We start from the raw sequence: 20808 nt of genomic DNA, 5'->3' as shown, positions 1-20808 counted from the left end.
GACAGGGAAATACTGCTAGGTGCTGGATTAGCTTGTTCGCTTTTCATTGTTTTCTTTTGTAGCAGCAATCCGTTTAGCTATGGTATGCTGAGTTTATCTGATTAGCACTTAATGAGTAAAGGGAATAGGGGAAATGTTGCCTGAGTTACTTAAGCCAAATAAAGTTCTCAGTGCCTTCCCCCTCTTTCCAAATACCTGAACTTTGCTGACCCTCCCTTGCTTTTTTTCTTCCACCGCAGCGCTTTCCCATATGAAATGCACCCCCCCCCGGCCCCGCAGCTTTCGCTGTCAGAAGTAGTGGTGCGATTAGCCGGATTTTGTTCAGTGCACATTGATCACAACATACATCCTGCTCAACAGTGTTTGACAGTCTGTCTGGAGCTCTTACAAATTCAACTACTGTTGTTTTGCTGACTTTCATGCTGTACACGAGAACGTTTACAGAATAAAAAAGTAATAATCTGTAGCAGGAGTGCTTCTAAAATAGATTTTTAAATTAAAACCATTAAGTATAACTGTAAGCAATAAAAGATGTATTTAGGTTAGAAGTGACATTTTAATGAGGATTCACTGGAGTTTGAACCATTACATTATATAAAGAAATTCAAGAAAGTTGAGATTTAGTAATGCTTAAAATCAGTGTGCGCCATACAGGTTGTGGTTCTGTTACTGTCATTAACTTGGTAAGTTTCTTGCATAACTCATGTTTTCCTCTGGACTCCAACTTGATTTCCTTCTTTTGGGATTACTCTGTTTCAATTTAATATTGCATTGTAAAAATTCTAATAGAAAAGTAAAATTCTGAAAAATTTAGAAGAGAACATCTGTATTAGTTTATACTGCTTAAGTATATTGTAAGTGGTTGCATTAGTTTTATACAGAAATGTAAAGTTGTCTTATTGCCRATGAAAATAAGATCCATGGAAGGTAGGACTGACTTGCATGGGGAATTTCCTTTTGGTTATGCATAGCAAGTTCTATAGCTTTTCAAGTAATAATGGCACAGTAATAAAAAAGTGTAAAGTGACTTGTCAATAAAACAACAGTATTGCTGAGGAAATGTAATAGAGAGACCATTGAAAATATTACAGGCTTTGCCTGCTTAACGATCAATTTTTAATAGAAATGACCTCACATTTCTTTTCTTGTTATCAGTGTCCTCACTTTCTCAGAATTAAAAAAAACCCCAAATTTAACAGTGGAATAGCAGTAGTGATCCTGTAAGAGCAGAATGTGCATGTGTATTTTTAAAATCATTTAAACACACTGAAACAAAGCTAGAGGTACTGAAATGCACCAYGATACTTGAGGAGGGCAGTAGGAGACAGTGAAGGACTGTTGGGGTGCGCTCTTCCTCCCACCTAGCGCATCCCGAGGACGTCGGTGCCGTCACTGGTGGTGGTCATGTTCGTGGCGCATCGCAATGCAGGTGGCAGCAGGTTCGATTAAACTCCCGTCAATGCCGAAGCCAGTCTGGAAGTGTCGCTGATTTAAATGAATTAAATTTTGGAGGAATATCTCGTTTGTTCACTTCACTGACAGCCCAGTGTCATTTAAGCTTCTTGTTTCCATTATTGCTGTGTTTTTGTTTTGTTTTGTTTTTTTGTCTTTTTGTCTGCTCCTGAATATGTACAGTTCATGCCAAACTTCTAACCAGCTATCAGGATGGAAGAAAAACAGGTGTTTATCTGTGAATTAAGTATTGAAATATTTTGTAATTTGATTCAAAGGTTTATTCAAATCACAAAAAGTGTGAGTGTGTTTTTCTTTTCCTCTCTCAGGTTTGCAATTATGTGTGGCTATATGTCTCAGTTTGAAAGTGTACAAAACAAAATCAGGAATGGTTATCTCTTTAAGGTATGTTTTTTGTAAGGTTGTGGGGGGTTTTAAACTAATCCTGTAATTTATTTCCTCAGATAGTGTCAAGGATGAACTTTTCCAACACACTAATTCATCCTCAAAGGTATATTTTGGTGCTTGTGTTAAAGTAAGAGTTATTTTTGTGTGAGTGAGTAGGTGATATGCTAGCAAAATGTAAGAATTGACTTAGGATTACGATAACATGAAGATTTCCATTTTATTCTGTGATCAAAGCAGGGAGGAGAAGAGAGTAACAATTTCATTTGCAGAACTGGAGCACATTAAATATTAAGTAGTGAACTAACACATTCCCACAATTGTGCTTCATGCCACCCTTAAGAAGTGGTGTATGCTTTAACCTTGTCCCTTCACAGGTAACTGTATAATTTGGACATACCCACTTCTACCCACTGCCCTTCGGAGCCCGCATCCCCGTTCCTGGGTGTCACCAGAGCCAGCAGGCAGGTTTGCCCTTACTGGGAGTTCCCCTGCCCAGGGGGACCCAGACCAGGTCACATCTCCTCCTTGGCAGGGCTTTGAGTGTCACAGGGCTCTGCTATAAGAGTACATTCATTTTGTCAGAGCCGTGCCAAGCGAACTGAGTCCCAAGCGTCAAGGCCTGGTAGGAGCAAAGCAGAAATGGTGATGTGGTGTCGCATAAAAAGCGGCTTGTAACAGAGAAGTGCTGCAGTTGTTAAAGGATGGAGCTTAACAAGGATGGAGCCCGCAGTGTTAGCAGTGGCCGGTTCAGTTAGGTCCTTCTCTTGGGAAGTAATTGCTAAAATTCGTGYAAATCATTTGGGAGCATGGAGGCTTTGGGGAAAATAGTAGCATGAAAAAGTAGCTCATATCTGAATAGTTGTAGATAAAATGATGAAATAATAAGCTCTCAAATCAGTATAATATTGATATTTTAGTTACTGGCTTAATCAGAAAAACAGAAACATCTGGAATAAGACCATCTTAAGAGAAATTTATTTTGAGAGGTAAATGGTAGTTAGGGATAAAATAACATATTTTTTCTTTAAACTCGGGTTAGACAACAAGAACTTTTTGCAGTAAATTAAACAGGAAAATAGATAAAGTCATGACTTGTTATGAAAATGGCTTTGGAAGAAGCACTCTATTAGGTAGTTCCTGGGTTTTATTATTTCATTGTAGCTGAACCATTTTATTTCCTATGTATCACATTATAGCAGCAATTTATTGTGTCATGAACTATATCATTAGGACAGTGCAGGTGGAAGAGATTGGTGCTGGTCTGTAAGATTTATCRAAGAGAATAATTGTATTCCTGCTGATCTGGTGTGCTACCATTTTATAATGCTAACTGTATATACAATTAATATAACTGAAGTTTTTGCCTTTTTAAGACAAAAATTCTTGAGCTACTTAGTTGAACTATGGAGCTGCTCAGTCATGTTTGAAATGCAACACGTCTTGCTGCATTGTGCAAAGCTGTTAAATAATTTTGTTTGTGATTTTCCTTCATAAGGAAGGGTTTTACTAATTACAGTATTTTTAGGATATTAGAACAAAATTGAAGCAGCAGAGAGTTTCAGAATTTGAGTATGATTTACAGTGAATTTCTTAGAATGTGAACACACTTGCTAAGCAAACATCTAAAGTGACACTGATTTTCTTTCTAATAGGAGCACCTAGACAAAGCAATTGAACTTAAGCCTCAAGATCCCTTTTTATACTACCTAAATGGAAGATGGTGCTATTCAGTAAGTTGCTTCCTGTATGTAACATGATTTGGGTATACTGAAAAATGATAATACATTTGAAGTGAAACAACAAGCTTTAAGACAAAGTACGTATTTATTGAAGTAGATGTTTTGAAACTAGATGAAACAGTAAATATATATTTTGGATTTTATTTCCAGATCTGTGATGTTAGATGCTGTCCATTCCTGTTGTTTATATTAAGTAAACTAAACTTACATGCCCCTCATTGTTGGATTCAGGTTTCTTATTTAAATATATAAATGAAAAGTAACACATATTTGGAAAAGAGGAAAGGTAACCCTGGATATTGGAAGGCTTGAATTCAGTGAAGAATTCACTCTGCCACAAACTKCCTGGGTGCCCTTGGGTCAGTTATGTAGCCCTCCTATCCGTAACTAAGGATGGCAGCACCTCTGTGCTGTGGCACAGGTCTGCGGCAGGGTGGATGTCTCCTGCCCTGACATGGTGAATTTCAGATGAAATTTCACAACAGAGATGCAGATATAAAATCTATAACTTACCTCAAAATTTCTGAGTAATACATTTTTTTTTTTGTTATGCCAGCCTGACAAATACTTCTAAATATTGTGCTAATGACATAGTGATGAGTATTCACATATGCAAAATTAAAATAATTGTCTGGTTTGTAAGTTTAACTGTTGATTTATTTTTTTTTTTTTTAGAAAAATTGGTGATTGTGCTTGTAATCTGAGAGTTCTTTTATTCCTAAATCCAGGTCCTTGATGCCTCAGATAGCTATCCTTATCACTTCATCTTGTATATTSTGAGACATCTTTGTCAGAAGAAAATGTTCCTGCATGGTCTATGCTGTAAAAGGTCACTGGAGACTTCTCAAAGCAATAGCAGCCAATGTTAGGAGGAGATCTCTTATTTCTCTCCAAAAATTCAAAGTTTTAACTCTTTATATTGGAAGTTGTGTTCTGAAACCCCTGTATTCCTCTTTTAGCAGGGTGTTGCCTTCAGGCACATTAATTGAATCAAAAGCATATGCAAACATGAGCTGAAGATGTCCATCTAGATTGGGATCAAGTGTTCAGCATGCCTTGAAAAACTGAAATAGGTCAGAAAAGTGTACCACACCCGTGCACCAAGGCTTTTCAGCCTTTTCACTGCATTCAGCAGGGACTTCCTTCACTGACACATTCCTGATAGTTTGCAAAAATTTGCTTAGTTTGTGAACTCAAATCATTCATTTTAGTGCTCTAATTTGGGAGAGGTTATTTTTCTTTTTGAATGCTGAAAGTTGGTCTTAAACCATGTGCTTTTGTTTCTAAAACATTTGTATGTATTTCTACTGATCCATGCAGGAAGACAACAACCTCTTCTGTTGGATTCTATTCTTTAATCATCAGTCTCTTAAAATAATCGTGTGTCAAAATTTACAGCTTTAGCTTTGCTGTTCTTTAGTCTAGTGGGGATGGTATTGCAGTTGTTTTTCCTTCTGGAACAGTATTAAGAAAGCCATACTGTACTGGCAGAGCAGGTAGTGAAAGTTTCTTTTAGTGCAAGAGCATTAACATATATACTAGGGTGTTTCTTTTTCCCCCCATCTATGCCTACATGAGTTGGGAAAAAAACATATGATGATATATTTTGAGCAAGCATGTATTTCAGAATCAGTTTCCTCTATGACCTACCTCGCTGCCTAAGTCCCTTCCTCTACCTTTAAATAAATGAAAGAATAAATAAACTGCTGGAAAACATGTGAATTCCAGCCCTGCTTTTCTCTTTCACCTGCTTCCAAAGCTAAGTCACTGTGAAATGCCTGCGAACTAGTAAGAGGGAGTTGCTGTGACATTTAGAACATTACAGGCTTTGACTTTGGTTGACTTTATCTGCAACAAGACTTTTTTCAAGGTAATCTTTCAGCAGCTCTTTCAGATCGTGTATGTGATTTTCAGTAGGCTTTCAGCAACTACATTTTTCTTAGTTGATCCAAACAAGGTATGTCACTAGATTTTTCAAAGAGCTTTTCATCTAGCTTTTCATCATGTTGTACTCTGGAATATTGGCACTAGCTATGCAAAAGTGAGTGGCTACCGACTGTCCTGTCATGTACACGCTGTCCTGGCACTTAGGAGAATCTCTGTCAAACRCTTTTATCCTGTGCTGTGTCCAACAACAGACCACGGCTTGCATTTACGTCAGACACTCTCAGATGTTTCTCATGGCTCATTTCTCATTTAAGCGATCCCTTTTGGAGACTATATGTTATCTCAGTGTATCCCGCTTGGTTCTTAATTCCGCTGTTCATTTGTGTGGGTTTTTTTTTAACCTTGTTTCACATTAGTAGCTAACACCACTCCTGACTGAATGATAAATGTTGCTTGTTGCACTATATCATTGCACAAACGTGTTCCACACTCACAGCATCTCTGCAGTGCTTCCTTACTAAAGAGTAAAGCCAGATTAGCATTTGCTTCAGGATATGGCCTGACCACTTTTTTTTAAGTAAAAACTCCACCTAATCAAATGTAATCTGATGTATCCATTGGGCTATTTCAGGATGTTTTTTTCTTTAATTCCCAACTCCTGTGACTGTCTTGATGGCTATGACAAAACAGTAGCCTGAGGCACTTAAGAAAAGTTTGCATAATACAAATAAATGAAAAATAGAACAAGGTTACAGTTTGTTTTAACTTCTGCGACTGTCAGCTCTTAATCACTTCTTGTGATTTGCACACATTCAGTAGCAGGATGAGGCTATCATTTGGCAATACTGTRTGGTTCTGAAAACTGGCTCCAGCATGGAGGTTAGCTCTAGATCTGAGGATTCAAGACTGATGAAATTGGTAATATCCTTATGAATTTTATCAGACTGTATGATTAAGTTTCTGTGCTGATGCACTAATACAAGTTTTGCTGTGCATTTAATGTAGATAGTCTTAGGAGCCTGGGAAAGATGCGACAAATTCCTTGGGCCTGTCCTGCAAACTAAGGTGTTTCATGCTGTGGTAATAATCTCCGAATTACACTCTTGTCTCTAGTGTTGGTCCCAAATATTTCTTCAGAGTAGGGATTGCAATGGGGTGCTTGAAAAGTAGATATATCATACTCTTCCTCGGTACTGTTACCTGTACGTGGAATTCCTCTTAGACCCTCTGATTTTTTTTTATCTAGTCTGAGGTTGAGGCTGGGAAGGCTATTACCTAACATGACAAAAGGACAGGAGAAGGAAAGATGACTGAGGGAAAAGGTGAGCTTGTACTTGCAGCTTAGCTTATTTGGGGATCAGATTAGGGTTAGCCTCAACATTTGCTCTTTTTTAAGTGTTTCTTCTAGGGACATTTTTAGTCRCATACTTTCTTACTAAAACAGCATAATTAGAAAAAGTAACTAGTGTTTTGATACTTTCTAGATTTTGTTAACACTCTTGGGAAATCTGATGTACTTGAATCTTCCAGTTCAAGTCAAACATTTCCCATTTWTTCCCCATTTAGAGTTAGGAGATATTATTATTTTCTAGCACTGTTCTGGCTGACGAACTGAAAGCTAGGTATAGCATAAGAAACTGTACARTAGGATGCTTTCAGTATTATTATCTGGAATACAGTTTATTTTCTTGAATGAAGATCATCTGAACAGTTGTTTGAGCATAAAAATATACTGGAGGCAAAGTGGAGATTTGTTGAAGGCTGAAATCCATACCCAGAGACTGCATGTTATATTTTGGTAAAGCAATTTGACTGGTAGAGTTTTGCCAGGATTTGGCTCTGATTGCCACTTCTCACCTTTCTCAGTGTAACACGGTCCTGCTGTGAAAAGCAGCAATAACAAAGAGCCAAGTTTCAAACACAGCAGTTGTTCTCCCTGTGCCAGATTCCCTCTGGTGCCTTCCAGCAGAGCCTCTGGCAGCCTTCCTACCACTTTGCAACACGCAGGGGTTTGCATCTGATGCATGGCCAGTGACACTCGGATGCCTCTATGTCTAAAATTCAATTTCTGTTATTTTTTATCAGAAATTAAAATAARAATATTTTTATTTCTCTTATTAAAAGGCTGGTAGAGCTGTAAGATGGAGCTAGATTCTGTTGTGACTTGCATTTCATCTCAGTTATATCAGAGAATTACTTCTAGTAGCAAAATCAGATAGACAGAGTTTTTCATGGATCGCTTCATAGATACCATGATGGGCAAAATTTTCCTGTAAGACCTGCTCTGTGTAGAAGAACTTCGATAAAGCTCCAGTGTAGAGCATGTTTTGTGTTTTGCAGAGGTGATGAGGAAAGAAGAAATAATTTGTGCATTTACTGGACATAATTGAACCATATCCATAGAACCCTACCAAATGTCATTTTAATATTCCTTTTTCTGGAGCTGTATGTACTGTTAAATAGTGGTAATTTTTTCCAGGCTAGCTTTAGTGGTAATGTTGAGGAAAAGATGAAATCATATAATTATGATTAAGATACTATAAAGTATTTAGTAAGAAAACTAAAACTGTGATTAGTATGTAAGAAGATATGTTAGTAATTGTTAGGAAAAACAACTGGAGCAAAAGAGTTTTCATTTAAAATTTATTTAATGATGGTAGATGAATCTTTTTTCTTCTCAACCTTCAATGACAAAAAGCAGAGTTTGGCAAGTACATATCTTTTAAGGGAGGTTTCGTGTGTTTATTATATGCTTATGTTGATATATATGATTTAAAATAAATACAGTGATGGTTGGAGGCATTTAAGTTTCAACTTCCTCATTTTTGTGAAGAGACAGTGAAAACTACTTTGCTTTTTCAAATCAACAGGAAATGTTTGTTGGAAGTGAATTGATCTGTGGTGAAATGTATGCATGAATTAGAGCTTTCTTTAAAATTTTGTAAGTGCGTATCTGGTAATTCTTAATCACTATGGGGGTTTTTTAGTGGTTTAATGTTTAGAGTAGCTTTTAAAACTGTGTATGTGTCTAGTTAAGATTTATGGCTACCTGCAGTTACAGTACCRGCACAGAATAGCTGGCATGTACTTGTGAAACTGGATTAGAGCCTCTGGTAAATGCTAGAGCGATATTAAAAATGAGATCTCTTAGAATTCAGTTTTGCAGGTTACATGCCGTGTGTTGGATTCATCGCAGGTGTATCCCAATATAAYGTGTTTGGGTTACATCAGGGAACAGATTGTCCCAGTTCCTTTGCCTGTAAGCTTTGCAAGTCTGCTTCCCTAACTGRAAGGGGAACAGCCCAGGGAATTCAAGTTGGATAAATGGCTAAATGGCTGTACAGACTGTAGTGGTTCCTCAGCTGGCAAGAGATGAGAGTGTTTGTTTTGGAAGCCAGCACCTTAAAGCTGCTGTCCRGTTATTTAATCTCTTCCAGAAGTCAAAGCATTGTAAAATTATTTAATACAATTCACATTAATGTATTGTAATAAAAAAGAGAAAAGCTCTCAGAAGATATTTAAATAGGTTGCTTTAGTATTTTACTGAAGCTGGATCAATGGAATGACTTTTCTTTATGGAAGACAATTTTGTTATGTGTCTTCAGTGAACTATTACCAAGGAAGCATTGGAGAAGGAAATCCTTTAGGGAGGCAGGTCAGTCTTGGCTGAATTTTCAGACCATATGTGTTAGTTTCCTTGGTACCAACATCCTAGAGTCTGACAAAGGCTATGAATGGACAGGGTTTGCATCTCATCAAAACCRAATAGAAGACAAAAACAGACTCCAAGAGGTGAATGTTTTAGTTTGTATCTGAGTTTTGCTGCCAGTAATCTATAGAGGAGAAAGGGATATTAGAGAAACCTTTTTCCCGCTTCCAATTTAGACACAAAATATATAGGAGAGAACCACATTTTCTACCTTAGTCTTCAGTGGAAGGAGTGATCTGATACGAGAGTGCTGGGCATTGACTTTATGGCCAGTTGCAGTTTAGGCCTGTGGATGRTATTCTTCCATCTTCCATCTTCCAGTGTTAATAGAGATTTGGGTAGAACAAGCTGCTGAAAGCTTGCTGTTTTGACAGATCTCTAGGAGAAATCTTAAGAGACGCCTGTCTGATAGTTTTGGATATTGAAGAGTGGTGTCCCCTCCTTGCCRGTAGCCAGGCTGTGTTAGTGACCTGCTCCCCTCCAGCCCTAGGGAAGTTCAGGAGAATACGGATGTTTTCTTTCTTCTTAGCCCCTCTTCTCAAGTGAGAGGGACTAGCTGTCCTCACAGGTAGTAGCTGGGGAGTAATGTTCCCCTTCAGCATGATCCAGTTCATTCGAAACAGACATTCTTTGGAAACAGTGTCCTTGTGAATTTTCAAATTGCTGAGGGGGGGCAGAGGTCAGGGCTTGGGAGATCTTGAAGAACCAAAACATGCTAAGGATTGGGAAGTCATCTGTAGAGCAGGGCACAATCTTGTTCTTTCTTTTTTTTTGTTGTTGTTGTTGTGTTAGTTATTAACTGCTGCATTAGTTATTTTGCTTTTTACTTTTTGCTCTCCTGTGCCAGTCCTGAGACATATACATTAAGTGAAATAATGGTCATGCTGAAGCTAATGATAGTTACAGTCTCACTCCGTCCAGTCTCTGTGCTTAATTTTGTATGAGGCTCCAGGTATGCTTTACGCTATGTGGAATAACTGCAGAAATTAAAATTTTACTACACTAGAGCTTTCTACACTGGGGTTTCTGTTGCATGTGCTTGCTCACACACAGAGAACACTTGATAAAGTTGGTATAAAAAATTACTATCATAAACTGATCTCAAATTAAAGACTCTGCTTGTGTGTGTTTAGGGGAAGGATATTGTTTCCTGTACATCATTATTGCTCCAGGAAACAATTTTATGTTACAAAGCAGCTCTTTTCCCTTTGTCCCCCATCAGTCATATGAGGGKGGCAGATTAACTCTGGTAGGGGGTGGTTAAGCTGTTGGGATGGGATTCATCTCACCTATCTTTAGCCATCCACAAGATACATGTCAGATCTGAGCTAACTGTCAGCACTCCTTTTGTAGTCAAAAGAAGGAAAGAGGAAAAGAAGATAGTTCAGCCCAGGCCAAAGTAGACAAAGCAAGAGGAACTGTCTGATGGAAAAGCTGCTGTCTCTCTATTGACTATCCAAGAAACCCAGAAAATCAGCATAAACTAGGCACTTCGTTTGTAAATGGCTAGAGTTTATTGCAATGATTTCATCAAGCCATTAGCATGTAAGTCTGAATATGTAAAGCATTACAGAATTATCTGTAATTACCTGTGTAATACCCATAAAGTGTAATATTGATTCCAGTGCACATTAAAGAAAACTCACTGTAGCTGTATTTTGCTTTTAAATGTTGCTTTAGGTTGGTGGCTTTTGTAATATAGAAATGACTAAATACGTATAGTGCAAAGCAGCACCCAAAGCAGATAAAATATGAACTAAAATCTCAGTAAAATAATTCTAATTAAATCTTGTAAGACAATAAAACAACTGCCAGGAAGAACTTCTATTTTAAATAGTGAATTATAACTCTACATGGAAAAATTGCAAGTTCATTCTGTGTATGTGGGAAATTAGTTGACTCATCATGTATATAGGTTCAAGTGGTCTCTCGGAGAACATTATAAGATACACACCCTTCTTTTTCCCCCCCCCCTTTCTTCCTTCCCCTGTAAGCTCACTCTACCTTGATGAGATAAACTTGGAGATACAGAAAACCCCTTCCTCTCCCAGGAGAATAAGGAACACCTCAGCAGAAGATWGGCCCAAAGAAAACAATGTTTTTGTAAAAATAAAAATGCATTTATTACCTCTCACAGAATCTGTTCTAGAAACCTAGGGAGAAGCCATGAAAGTGCAATGTAGGGGGAATTATATATATGTATTTACATACATAAACTCTGTGCTGCAATTTGTAACACTGTGTAAGAGCAATTCAGTGCAAAAAGAGCATCATTTTGTTTTAGTGAGTGAGAACTGTGGTCTTGGTAGAGAGAGCTTTTCTAAAAATGCTTTATTACATTAAAAGAGGCTTCAGGAGCAAGAGAGCTGAGAGAGATCATGAAAAGAGCTTTGGTTTCTTAATATTGTTCATCTCTGGAATATTATTCTTAGTGGTTTTGAGTGAAAGACTTACTGACGACATTTAACAAACAAGGCCTTGGACCCTGCCAGACGACCAGCACGGCTTGGCCAGGATGCCTTCTGTCTCCAAGTAATGTTGCTCTTACTTACTTAGAGTTTGTTGATGCCAGACGAGAAAGCGTGGCTCTGCGCATTTTCCTATTGCGTGCTGGCCTGTGTTTGCTTTCTTTGCAGTGGTATTTTTAAGGCAGTTTGCAACAAGAAATAGGGAGAACTTGATGTCCACTCAAGRGAAATGTTCTGCTTGATGACTGTGGGTAACTGTATGTTATAGTGTGGATGGAGTCTCATATTTTAGCATAATTAACTTTAACCTGCTGGATAGTTGCTGGATTCTGCAAGAGAGGGCAGGGGAGGTGGCAGGAGCCCTGAAGAGACTGGGAAGCCAGAGAATGAGGCGGGAATAATCAGAAGCTATCCAAAACCATTTAAATTTTTACAGGAATAGGACAGGCTTGAATTCAAGGCTTAATTCCATTACTGTATCAAGAGAGCCCTCTAAAGCAGATGGCCGTAAGAGGCTCGCCTCTTCCTTCACTGCCTGGTTTGGATGAGGAGCTTTCTTACTTTGCCTGTGTGTATCTGTTCTCTGTGTTGCCCTGCATCAGGCCAGAAATCACTAGGAAGTCACAGAATCTTGCTTTAACTCTCTTCTCCTCTGTGACAGGAGCCATCAGTGCTGTGGTTCAAATACTTCTGTGAAGGCATTAAGACCTGCACTTTGTTTGCAGAGGTGGTGGCTATTTGGAGGAGTATCTTGAGGAGGAGGAGGGTTCCTTCAGCCGCTGTCCTTATGAACGGGCTGCAGGCTCATGTTGCGTTTCTGGGCGGCTCCTTACTTCCGTAGAGGTGTTAGGTGTGTTTTCCTGTGTAGGGGATGTGGCCAAATGCCTTGTGGCAGTTTCTGTCACATATCACTGTATGTAAGAGAAAAAGTCACATATGTTGTGTGGCAATATGATATAAAGTCCTTTTTATAGAAGCCTGTCTTCCTGAGGAGAGTTTTTTGGCACATATTATTTGTCAGAACCGGAGAGGGGAAAAATGAAGCCTACTTCTTAACAGTTGTCGTGACCAGCTTCTGTATAATAAATTAACTTGTTTTACAAGGGATGAGATGCACATTTTGACTGTAGCAACAGCTTTTCAGAATGCTGAAAAGCATTTAGTAGATAGACGATCACACTATGCTGTCTCTTTAAAATCTTAAAAGATTAAAATACTATTTCTAGCCTTAGTCTTTTAAAAATGGTATGGACTTACGATGCTTTTACTGTACTTTAAGCTTTGTAGATTGGGATAATGTGTCAACAATGTTAGTATTTTGTAGTGTATTTCTGCCTGTGTACTTTTCCCTGTTAATGGGCTCTAAAATCCAAAAGATTGTGCTTTAAGTTGGCAATAGAAAACACAAAATATTCCTTCATGCAAAAGAAGTTGTATAGGTAGTGCAGTAGCGTAGGACAATATTTTACTCCAAATCTGAGAAACAATCCTAAAAGACTTCTCTTTTTTTTCTCTCCCATTTATATTATAGGTAGCTCAGTTGTCTTGGATTGAAAAGAAAGTAGCTGCTGCTCTTTTTGGGACTCCACCAACTTCAACAGTAGAAGAAGCGTTGCAGAATTTCCTTAAGGTAGGTCCTAGCCAGGGGTTTTCCTGCGTGACTATTTATCAGCTGCTGTATGTGACTGTTTTGACGATGTCTGCTTAACAGATTATGTTCAGTAGCTGTAAATTCAGGACTCTCCTAAATAGCACAGAGCTCTCTAATAAAATAATTTTTAATTTTCTAGTTTGGAGATGAGCAGCTAATACCTTCCTTCTCTTAATTCTGTTTTACAGAAGTCCTTAAGGAATTGCCACTTTAATAGTTACTGGATTTAATGTGAGACAGTTAATAGTTGTAGTTATACATACCACTGAAACAAATTGAGCACAGTGATTACTTGCCCATTTTTTCAAGGAATTAAACACAGGCAAGGAAAACTTCTGTCCTGAAGCTCTTTTCTCTGAATTTCAGTAGAAACTTTTCTTTTTTTGTGGAGGCGAGGTGCATGCTAAGAAATTACCTTTACAGTGAAGTAGAAAAGAAAGCTCTGTCACATAGGTTCTTGCCATTCTACTTGATTGCACAGTTACAAGATGTTACAACATCTTGTACATAACATCACTGTGCACATAAAACAGAGCTGTCTTTCAGCGTCTTGTATGTGAATCATTTCTACTTGTAGAGCTGAAAAATGTAAGTTTTTTTACTTGACTAAATTCAAAGTGTAAACTTTCATCATCACAATTACCTTTCATCATCACAATTACCTTCAGACAGTTACTCAAAACAGTTATACAAAAGCATATATTTGACAATATCAAAAGTATTTTATTTTTTATGTTTCTAGTCTGTTTAAAAGTGGAATAATCTCTTGAATTTTGGACAACACTATTATAACCTTCCCTGTGTAAGAGCTTTTTATCTTTAAGGTTGTGATCTAAAGCTAGTGGAAATCACAGACTCACAGAATGGTTGAGGTTGGAAGGGACCTCTGGAGATCATCTAGTCCAACCTCCAATTATTTGAAATATTCACCTTAGCTTCAGGGCATTTTCTAGCAGGCTTACAGATCTTAATGCTGCAAAGTAACTGTAGTTTTAAGTCATCTTCTGCAACAAAAATTAAATTATCTTCCTAAAGACAGTTGCTTAGGCATCTTTTTCAATTGTTTGATAATATACAATTCTAGTGGAAGTATCACTGTTGTGGTCCAAGAGCTGTAAGGTTAATGGATATAGTTTTTAACCATTACCCAAAGTGAGGAACAATTGGTTGCTTGTTTATTTCTTTGATGGGGAGATAACTATTAATAATGCAGAAAAAATAGTGTCTTCCAACTCACTGTGAGTGGAGCCCATTTCATTAAACTGCCTCTAGACATTAAATTGCCTCTTGTCCTGTCACATGGGACAACTSAAAAGAGTTTGTCCCTGTCCCCATGACACCCTCCCTTCAGGTACTTATACGCATTGATAAGATCCCCCCTCAGTCTTCTCTTCCCCAGGCTGAAGAGGCCCAGCTCTTGCAGCCGTTCCTCATAGGGCAGGTGCTCCAGCCCTCTGATCATCCTTGTAGCCCTATGCTGGACTCTCTCCAGTAGCTCCATGTCTCTCTTGCACTGGGGAGCCCAGAACTGGACACAGCGCTCAAGGTGAGGCCTCCCCAGGGCTGAGTAGAGGGGCAGGATCACGTCTTTTGAGAGAGAAGACTTAGGAGTTTAGATCTTTTTTTGTGTTCAATATCAACTTCTCCTGTGCGTAGTTTGGGATTTTTCTGGGTTTTGTTTTATTTTGTTTTTAATGCTAAATGGATTGTGGTGCACACAGTAGGGATGATTCAGTCTGATGTTTGAGGAAGCTTAGTGCATCACTGAGACTGTTATGCTAACCACATAAGTCTCATCACACAATTTTTATGTCTATTTTGTTTCCTGTTTTTTATTATTTAGGCAGAAGAAATGTGTCCAGGATATTCCAAGTCAAATTATGTGTATTTGGCAAAGGTAATCAACCTCTTCAGAAAATGATTTGTAGACTCTGGTATTCTTACACTGGTCTAGTTACAAATAAAATGTGTTTTTTCTTCTCAGTGCTATAAAGATCTTGGCCAGAAAAACAGTGCACTGAAGTACTGTGATTCTGCGCTGTCGGTTCTCCCCGTTACTAATGAGGTGGGTATTGAGAATGATAACTTGTTCTCTTGTGATTGCTGTCCTGTTTTTAGTACTCATTATTACAATGTCAATAGTATCATAATGTTTCACTTTTTCTCTGAACACAGAACCTTCCTTTTTGTTCCACTCTAGACTGGCTCATTACAGTTGTCTATATCAACAGCTGTAAAAAAAATCTTTGGGAAACTGTTGGAGACTTGTCTGTGTCAAAGGCTGTCAGAGATTTGCCTTGTGAATTAAGCTCTTTGTAATTCAACCCATTTCATTAAACTATCTTAAGCACAAGCAGTTGAGTGTGTCACTCTACTGTGCTGAAATTTTGCTTCACACCTACTATGTCTTAGCTGAAAGTATTTTGGATTGTAGTCCTCAAACTCCTAGTTCACCTAAAAGCCTATGTTTTGTGATTCTTGTCAAGGCCTTCTGAGCACTGTGGGTTGTTAGCTACAGCAGAACTGGATGAATTGTTCAAGCTTGTCTTTGTCTTCAACCACAATCTAGTTAAAGAGGCACTTCCAGTTCCATCTACTGTAAGCTTGTTTATTCTTACAGATTATTAGATTATTTGTTTAGATTCATTAGAGCATTTTTGTACATGGATGTGAAATTTCTACAGATACTTGAGAGATTTTAAGTGGTTTAATTTCTAAAATGTAACTCAAGACATGGCAAGAAGATTTGCTCTTGCTGTCTGATCTCATGTAGAAGCAAGTTCCATAATTAACAACCTATGACTGAAAATGTCTTACCATCCTGCAGCATCACAAGTTCAAACCTGAGCTTTGTCAGCCTAAGGGACCCCCTTTGAGCATAGCAGATGTGGTAAGGGGAGAGAGAGAGAGAGAGAGAAGGGTGATTCCAGAGAGGAATTGGCCCTATCCCATTTAGTCCTTTGAAGTTAAGGAAAAAGACCATTAAATAGCTCTGTAATTTGATTGACAATAAGTGCAGTGTGTGGAGCACAAACATGTTTGTGTCAAATGTGTGCTCGGAAGAAAGACCACTGCATGCCTCACCAGCAGCTGCTTCTGGGTGGCCTCTATTTTCAGCCCAAGTTAGAGTATGTACCAATAGTAAATTAAGCAATCATTGCTTAACTTTAGTGTTTCTTTAAATATGTGTTGATGCAGATATGACTTAGTAATCTCTTCTCTCTACTTTATTCTTTACTTACTACTGAAATGTGTCTTCATTTTGCCCATTTTTACAAAACATAAGAAAGACTGCTATCAATTAGAAGTAATTTTGTACCATATTTCTTTGCAAAGATGTAGGACCAGTGGTTTAAGGGAAAGAATATGCAAATGAAACTGCATGAGCTCGGCCAGTTTTGTGTATGTCCAATTGTGGTGATGAATTTTTTGTTCTTCCTGTTACAGGCTAGGTAATACTGCAATGAACTCTGAAGTCAAAAAGTAAGATGTGTAATTACAAATGCTACCCAATAAAATTGCAAACACATATATCACAGAAACTTCTGGTGGGCAGAAGACTACTTGTGGATAGTAAGCTGGAAGTCGTTCAACATATTCATAGAGATTCCTCCAAAAATACAGAGATAGTGTAGGGTGGGATTTCTCTCTGCTAAGATTAGCTGGCCAAAAGTTTGGTAACCAGTCAAAGGTAGTTATTGCGGCTCCACTCAGTAGAGATAGATACCKCCAGGTGCCTCATCCTGCCTCTCTCTGTCCACTGATGGTAGACAGAGCTGAGATGTGAACACCTTTGATATTTAACTTCCAGCCCATGTGGTGGGGGTATTTTGTTACTGGAAACAGGAGAGGTCTGTTTGTTTTCTGAAGTGCCAACAGATCTGAAAAGGCAGGGGTTGCTGTGGTAAGAAAATGAATTCAGAAGCAATCTGTAGGGTGCTTATGTGTGTCGTGGCAAGCAGAGTGGTGATGAGAATAAGAATTGTACTGGTATGTGAACTGACAAAGAGCAGCAAATAGGTCCCAAAAGTCTTTCGTGCATCTGAAGAGGGCAAGATGATTTGTCCTCTTCTGCTATGACTAATTTTACAGATATCACAGATTTGTCTGATTTGTCTTGTTTATGTGTGAAGTCTTTTGAGATAAATCTAGAAAAAGCTCCAGGAAAACATGGTGGGGCAACAGCGTGTAATACAAAAAAACAAAAACAACCACAAAAAAAAAAACCCAGTCAGCACAAGGTAAAGTGAGCACGTTAATATAAAATGGATATCTGCAACATGACCTCTGCTGATGCTAACTGTTACCTCCAGTTCCACCTGAATTAGAATATTGTGTGTTGCTCTGATTATTGTGTTAGAGAAAGACTGTTACTGTTAACTGACTTTTGGGAAGACTTGTTGGAMCTGCAGTTGTTCTGGATTTGGAGTTGAATGTAGGAATAACTTCTAGCTGGGTTACTTTAAGGAAGGGAAGAGGCTATAAGATCGAAGAGACTTTGGGGAAACAATAAAAACAGATGCTGGTAAAGCGCCTGACTTGACTACAGCCCTGTGGAAGATAGAGTTCACTGACTGAAATAAAAAATGCAGTTCAACAGCAGTCTGARGGTCTCTTTAGTTTGCCACAGCACAGAATCTTAAGGTAGTCAGCAGCATAGTATGTTGTCACAGTCATGCTAGAAATCTGAGAGTAATCACAGTTTCTCATGTGGTTTTTAAAACCTCTCTTTCTTCAGGCAGGGGAATTCATTTATTGTATGTATTTAAATGCTGGCTTCTACTGAGAAACATGTATATAAGGCGTAAAATCAGCAGTAGACTGAAAGACAAAGTTGCTGGAAGGGTGCCACATTGAGAAAACATATACTATTTCATGCTACAAATCACCCTGCAGCAAAAATATGAAAAATAATAGTAGATAATGGTTTAATTTTTGAGTGTTTCTGAGCATTCAGTTTCCATTGACTTTGGTGGGAACCAGAGGTACTTGGCATCAGTAAAATAACTCATAGCTCATTTTAATCCTCAGGCCAAATTCTCAGCTGGTCTAAGTCAAGGCACTGCTCTGACACTTGTCTAGGATTCATTTCATGTAACATTTCAAATAAAGTGAGATGATTCTTGTCTTGAATGTTGTATCACGTCCAGTTACCCCTTTTGTGTGTCTGTTCTACCAGTTACAGAATATGTTTTTAATTCACAAGGGAGAGGGACTTCCAAATGGAATTAATTCTTATTAAAAAAAAAAAATCTGGTAGCCAGTTTCAACCCAGTGATAAACGTAAAACAGAATACCAAAGAAAATAYCAAGAGAGAGACAATTTATTAAGAAAAATTCCCATAAGTTCTGGTATCAGTTTTTTGAAATAGTCTGGCACCTTTGTAAGTAAGCAGTATGCAAATTTTTATTTTAAGAGCGAGTACAGGACATTTTGTGCAAATGAGACCTGAAGAACAAAACCGATGTTATAGTACTCTATTAGAGACCTTTCTCTTTATCCTTGCTACTCTAAACAGAAACCTCTGATGAATCATGTAGTCTTTCCTTGGCTGTAAATATTCTGATATTGTAGAGCGGTGCTAAATGGCTAGGGGTTCACGGGACATTAAATTGTCCCGCTTCCCTCTGGTTACTGTCCAGGTGGATAACCTCAGGGTCCTGGGAAACATTCACCCCTTCAAAAAAAAGATATCCTAATGTTCGGGRCTGCATGTGAGTTATTGTCAAGTGCATAATAGCTGCTCTGTTTATCCGATAGTCATTGCAGTACCCTTTCTGAGACTCTTTACTCAYTACTTTGTAACACACTCGGAGGCTTGGTGAGTGTGACTACATAAAGGACTGTTGAAACCAGATGTGGTGGACTACTGTGATGGAAAAAATGACTTTTTTAAACTTGGGGAGAATAATATAATTTAAATTTGGAAACATGAGCATTGATCTTGCATACAACCTCAAGGTTCTTGTCTCTATGACATTGCTTGAAAATGAATCTAAAAAGCAGCAGTTATTTTACCAAAAAATGTAGACTTGGAATAGCTGAAGACAGTAAAGCAGGAAGAAAGCAAAGCAAATATATTTGCACTGAGAGTTACAGAAAAGTCTTATTTAAAATGCAGATGACAACGTGACTTAAGCTGAGAATGTATTTTACAAAATTATTAGTGGTAAAAAAAAAAGTATTGACTTAACAAAACACTCCCTCCTCTCCAGTAATTGAAAATGAAGGCAATTCAGAGTTAAAATAAATGAGAGAGCAATTTACAGAAATTAACAAATTTGGCTTCCTGTGGCCATAGCGTGGCAGGAAGCAGAGGCTTGGTAAAGGCTCTGCCATCAAACTCAGTGACCCTTGAAAGGCTGGAAAACCCCATGAGAACGCGGAGGTATATGTAATATTAGACAGGAGTAGTGGCATGATGTTTGAACAAAAATGCAGCTGCTGAGGAGAAATCATGTCCATAAGATTTTCTTGCATTTTCTTACCTTACCATAATTGATATTCCAAGTCGCTGATTCACTTTTTGAATATTGTTTGTAAGGAAAAGAGTGGGAGTTACAGAGGGGTGGAAGAGGGGGCGGAATATAAAATTCAGCACCTGTTAGTTGGTTTGGTCAAAACGGACTRTTTGGATATCTTTAATTTTACAAAGGAGATCTTCCAAGATACGTCTTCTCCAGTCTAAAGGCTGGTAGCAGACCTTGCTGTGACATTTCSAGTAGATCTCATTTGAAGCTGATGTGGTAATCTGTGTTTCTAAGTAAGATTTTTGAGAGGYGGAAAAATAATGTAATTTTGCTTTTAAAGCGAAGCAAAATTATAACTGGTTTGTGAAGAAACTACCCATTGAAACTATATGAATAATTTGAATTAACCTTATACAAAAWTTTTTTTTTCTCATCAAACAATATTTTTTTTCTCCACATCTTCCCTTTTTTCCCCTATTCAAAAATGTATCACTTACAGATGCTACTCAAAACAAAACATTATTGTTTTCAGAGGATATTCTTCCCTTTAGATTGTATGTACATTTGTTCTCAAAATGTCAAACAAAAATCCATAATRTTTCAATTACAAAATAATGAGATTATTCAGATTGGTATTCATTTTTTTCAGTTCTAGGCTATTGTTTTCCTGGTAATACTGTTTGTGAAGCTCAACAAGAATTTCCTAATAGCTACTACCAACCCCAAATTAAAATATCTTTTGAATATACTGTTTGTCAAAAGATCATTTGCTGCTTAAAAAAAAGAAACAACCCTAATAACTATTGCTTTAGTTAGTGATTCTGTTTACATGGAATATAAGCCCTTATAAGTTTAGGGAATGGACCTTCTGAAAACCCATATTAAAGGGATCAATTTTCAAACTGTAAAACGCTGCTAAAATGAGACATTTGTAAAAGAGCTGCTAAAAGAATTTGAGAGCTCCTATTCTTTACGTTATTTAACTCTTCATAGCGTACGGTCTATTTTTCTCTCTCTTACTGA

The 20808-nt window shown here is 37.8% G+C and overlaps 1 protein-coding gene across 8 annotated transcripts in view; it reads left to right on the top strand.

Moving 5' to 3' along the window:
- Positions 1-20808, top strand: part of RMDN2 (regulator of microtubule dynamics 2) — a 52113-nt gene that overhangs the window by 23260 nt on the left and 8045 nt on the right. For 3 of the 8 annotated variants that reach the window (XM_085301168.1, XM_085301166.1, XM_085301167.1), the window contains 5 exons: positions 1782-1857; positions 3513-3590; positions 13195-13293; positions 15158-15211; positions 15299-15379. In XM_085301168.1, the coding sequence (XP_085157294.1) occupies positions 1782-1857; positions 3513-3590; positions 13195-13293; positions 15158-15211; positions 15299-15379 (388 nt within the window). The other 5 variants (XM_085301170.1, XM_085301169.1, XR_014895357.1 and 2 more) reach the window with 5 other exon arrangements.

The sequence above is a fragment of the Rhea americana genome, unplaced genomic scaffold, assembly GCF_003343005.1.
Source record: "Rhea americana isolate MKP2758 unplaced genomic scaffold, rheAme1 scaffold_173, whole genome shotgun sequence".
In the NCBI taxonomy this organism is placed as follows: Eukaryota; Metazoa; Chordata; class Aves; order Rheiformes; family Rheidae; genus Rhea; species Rhea americana.
The sequence above is the reverse complement of the archived record's forward strand: the minus strand, read 5'-3'. Positions and strand labels throughout refer to the sequence as shown.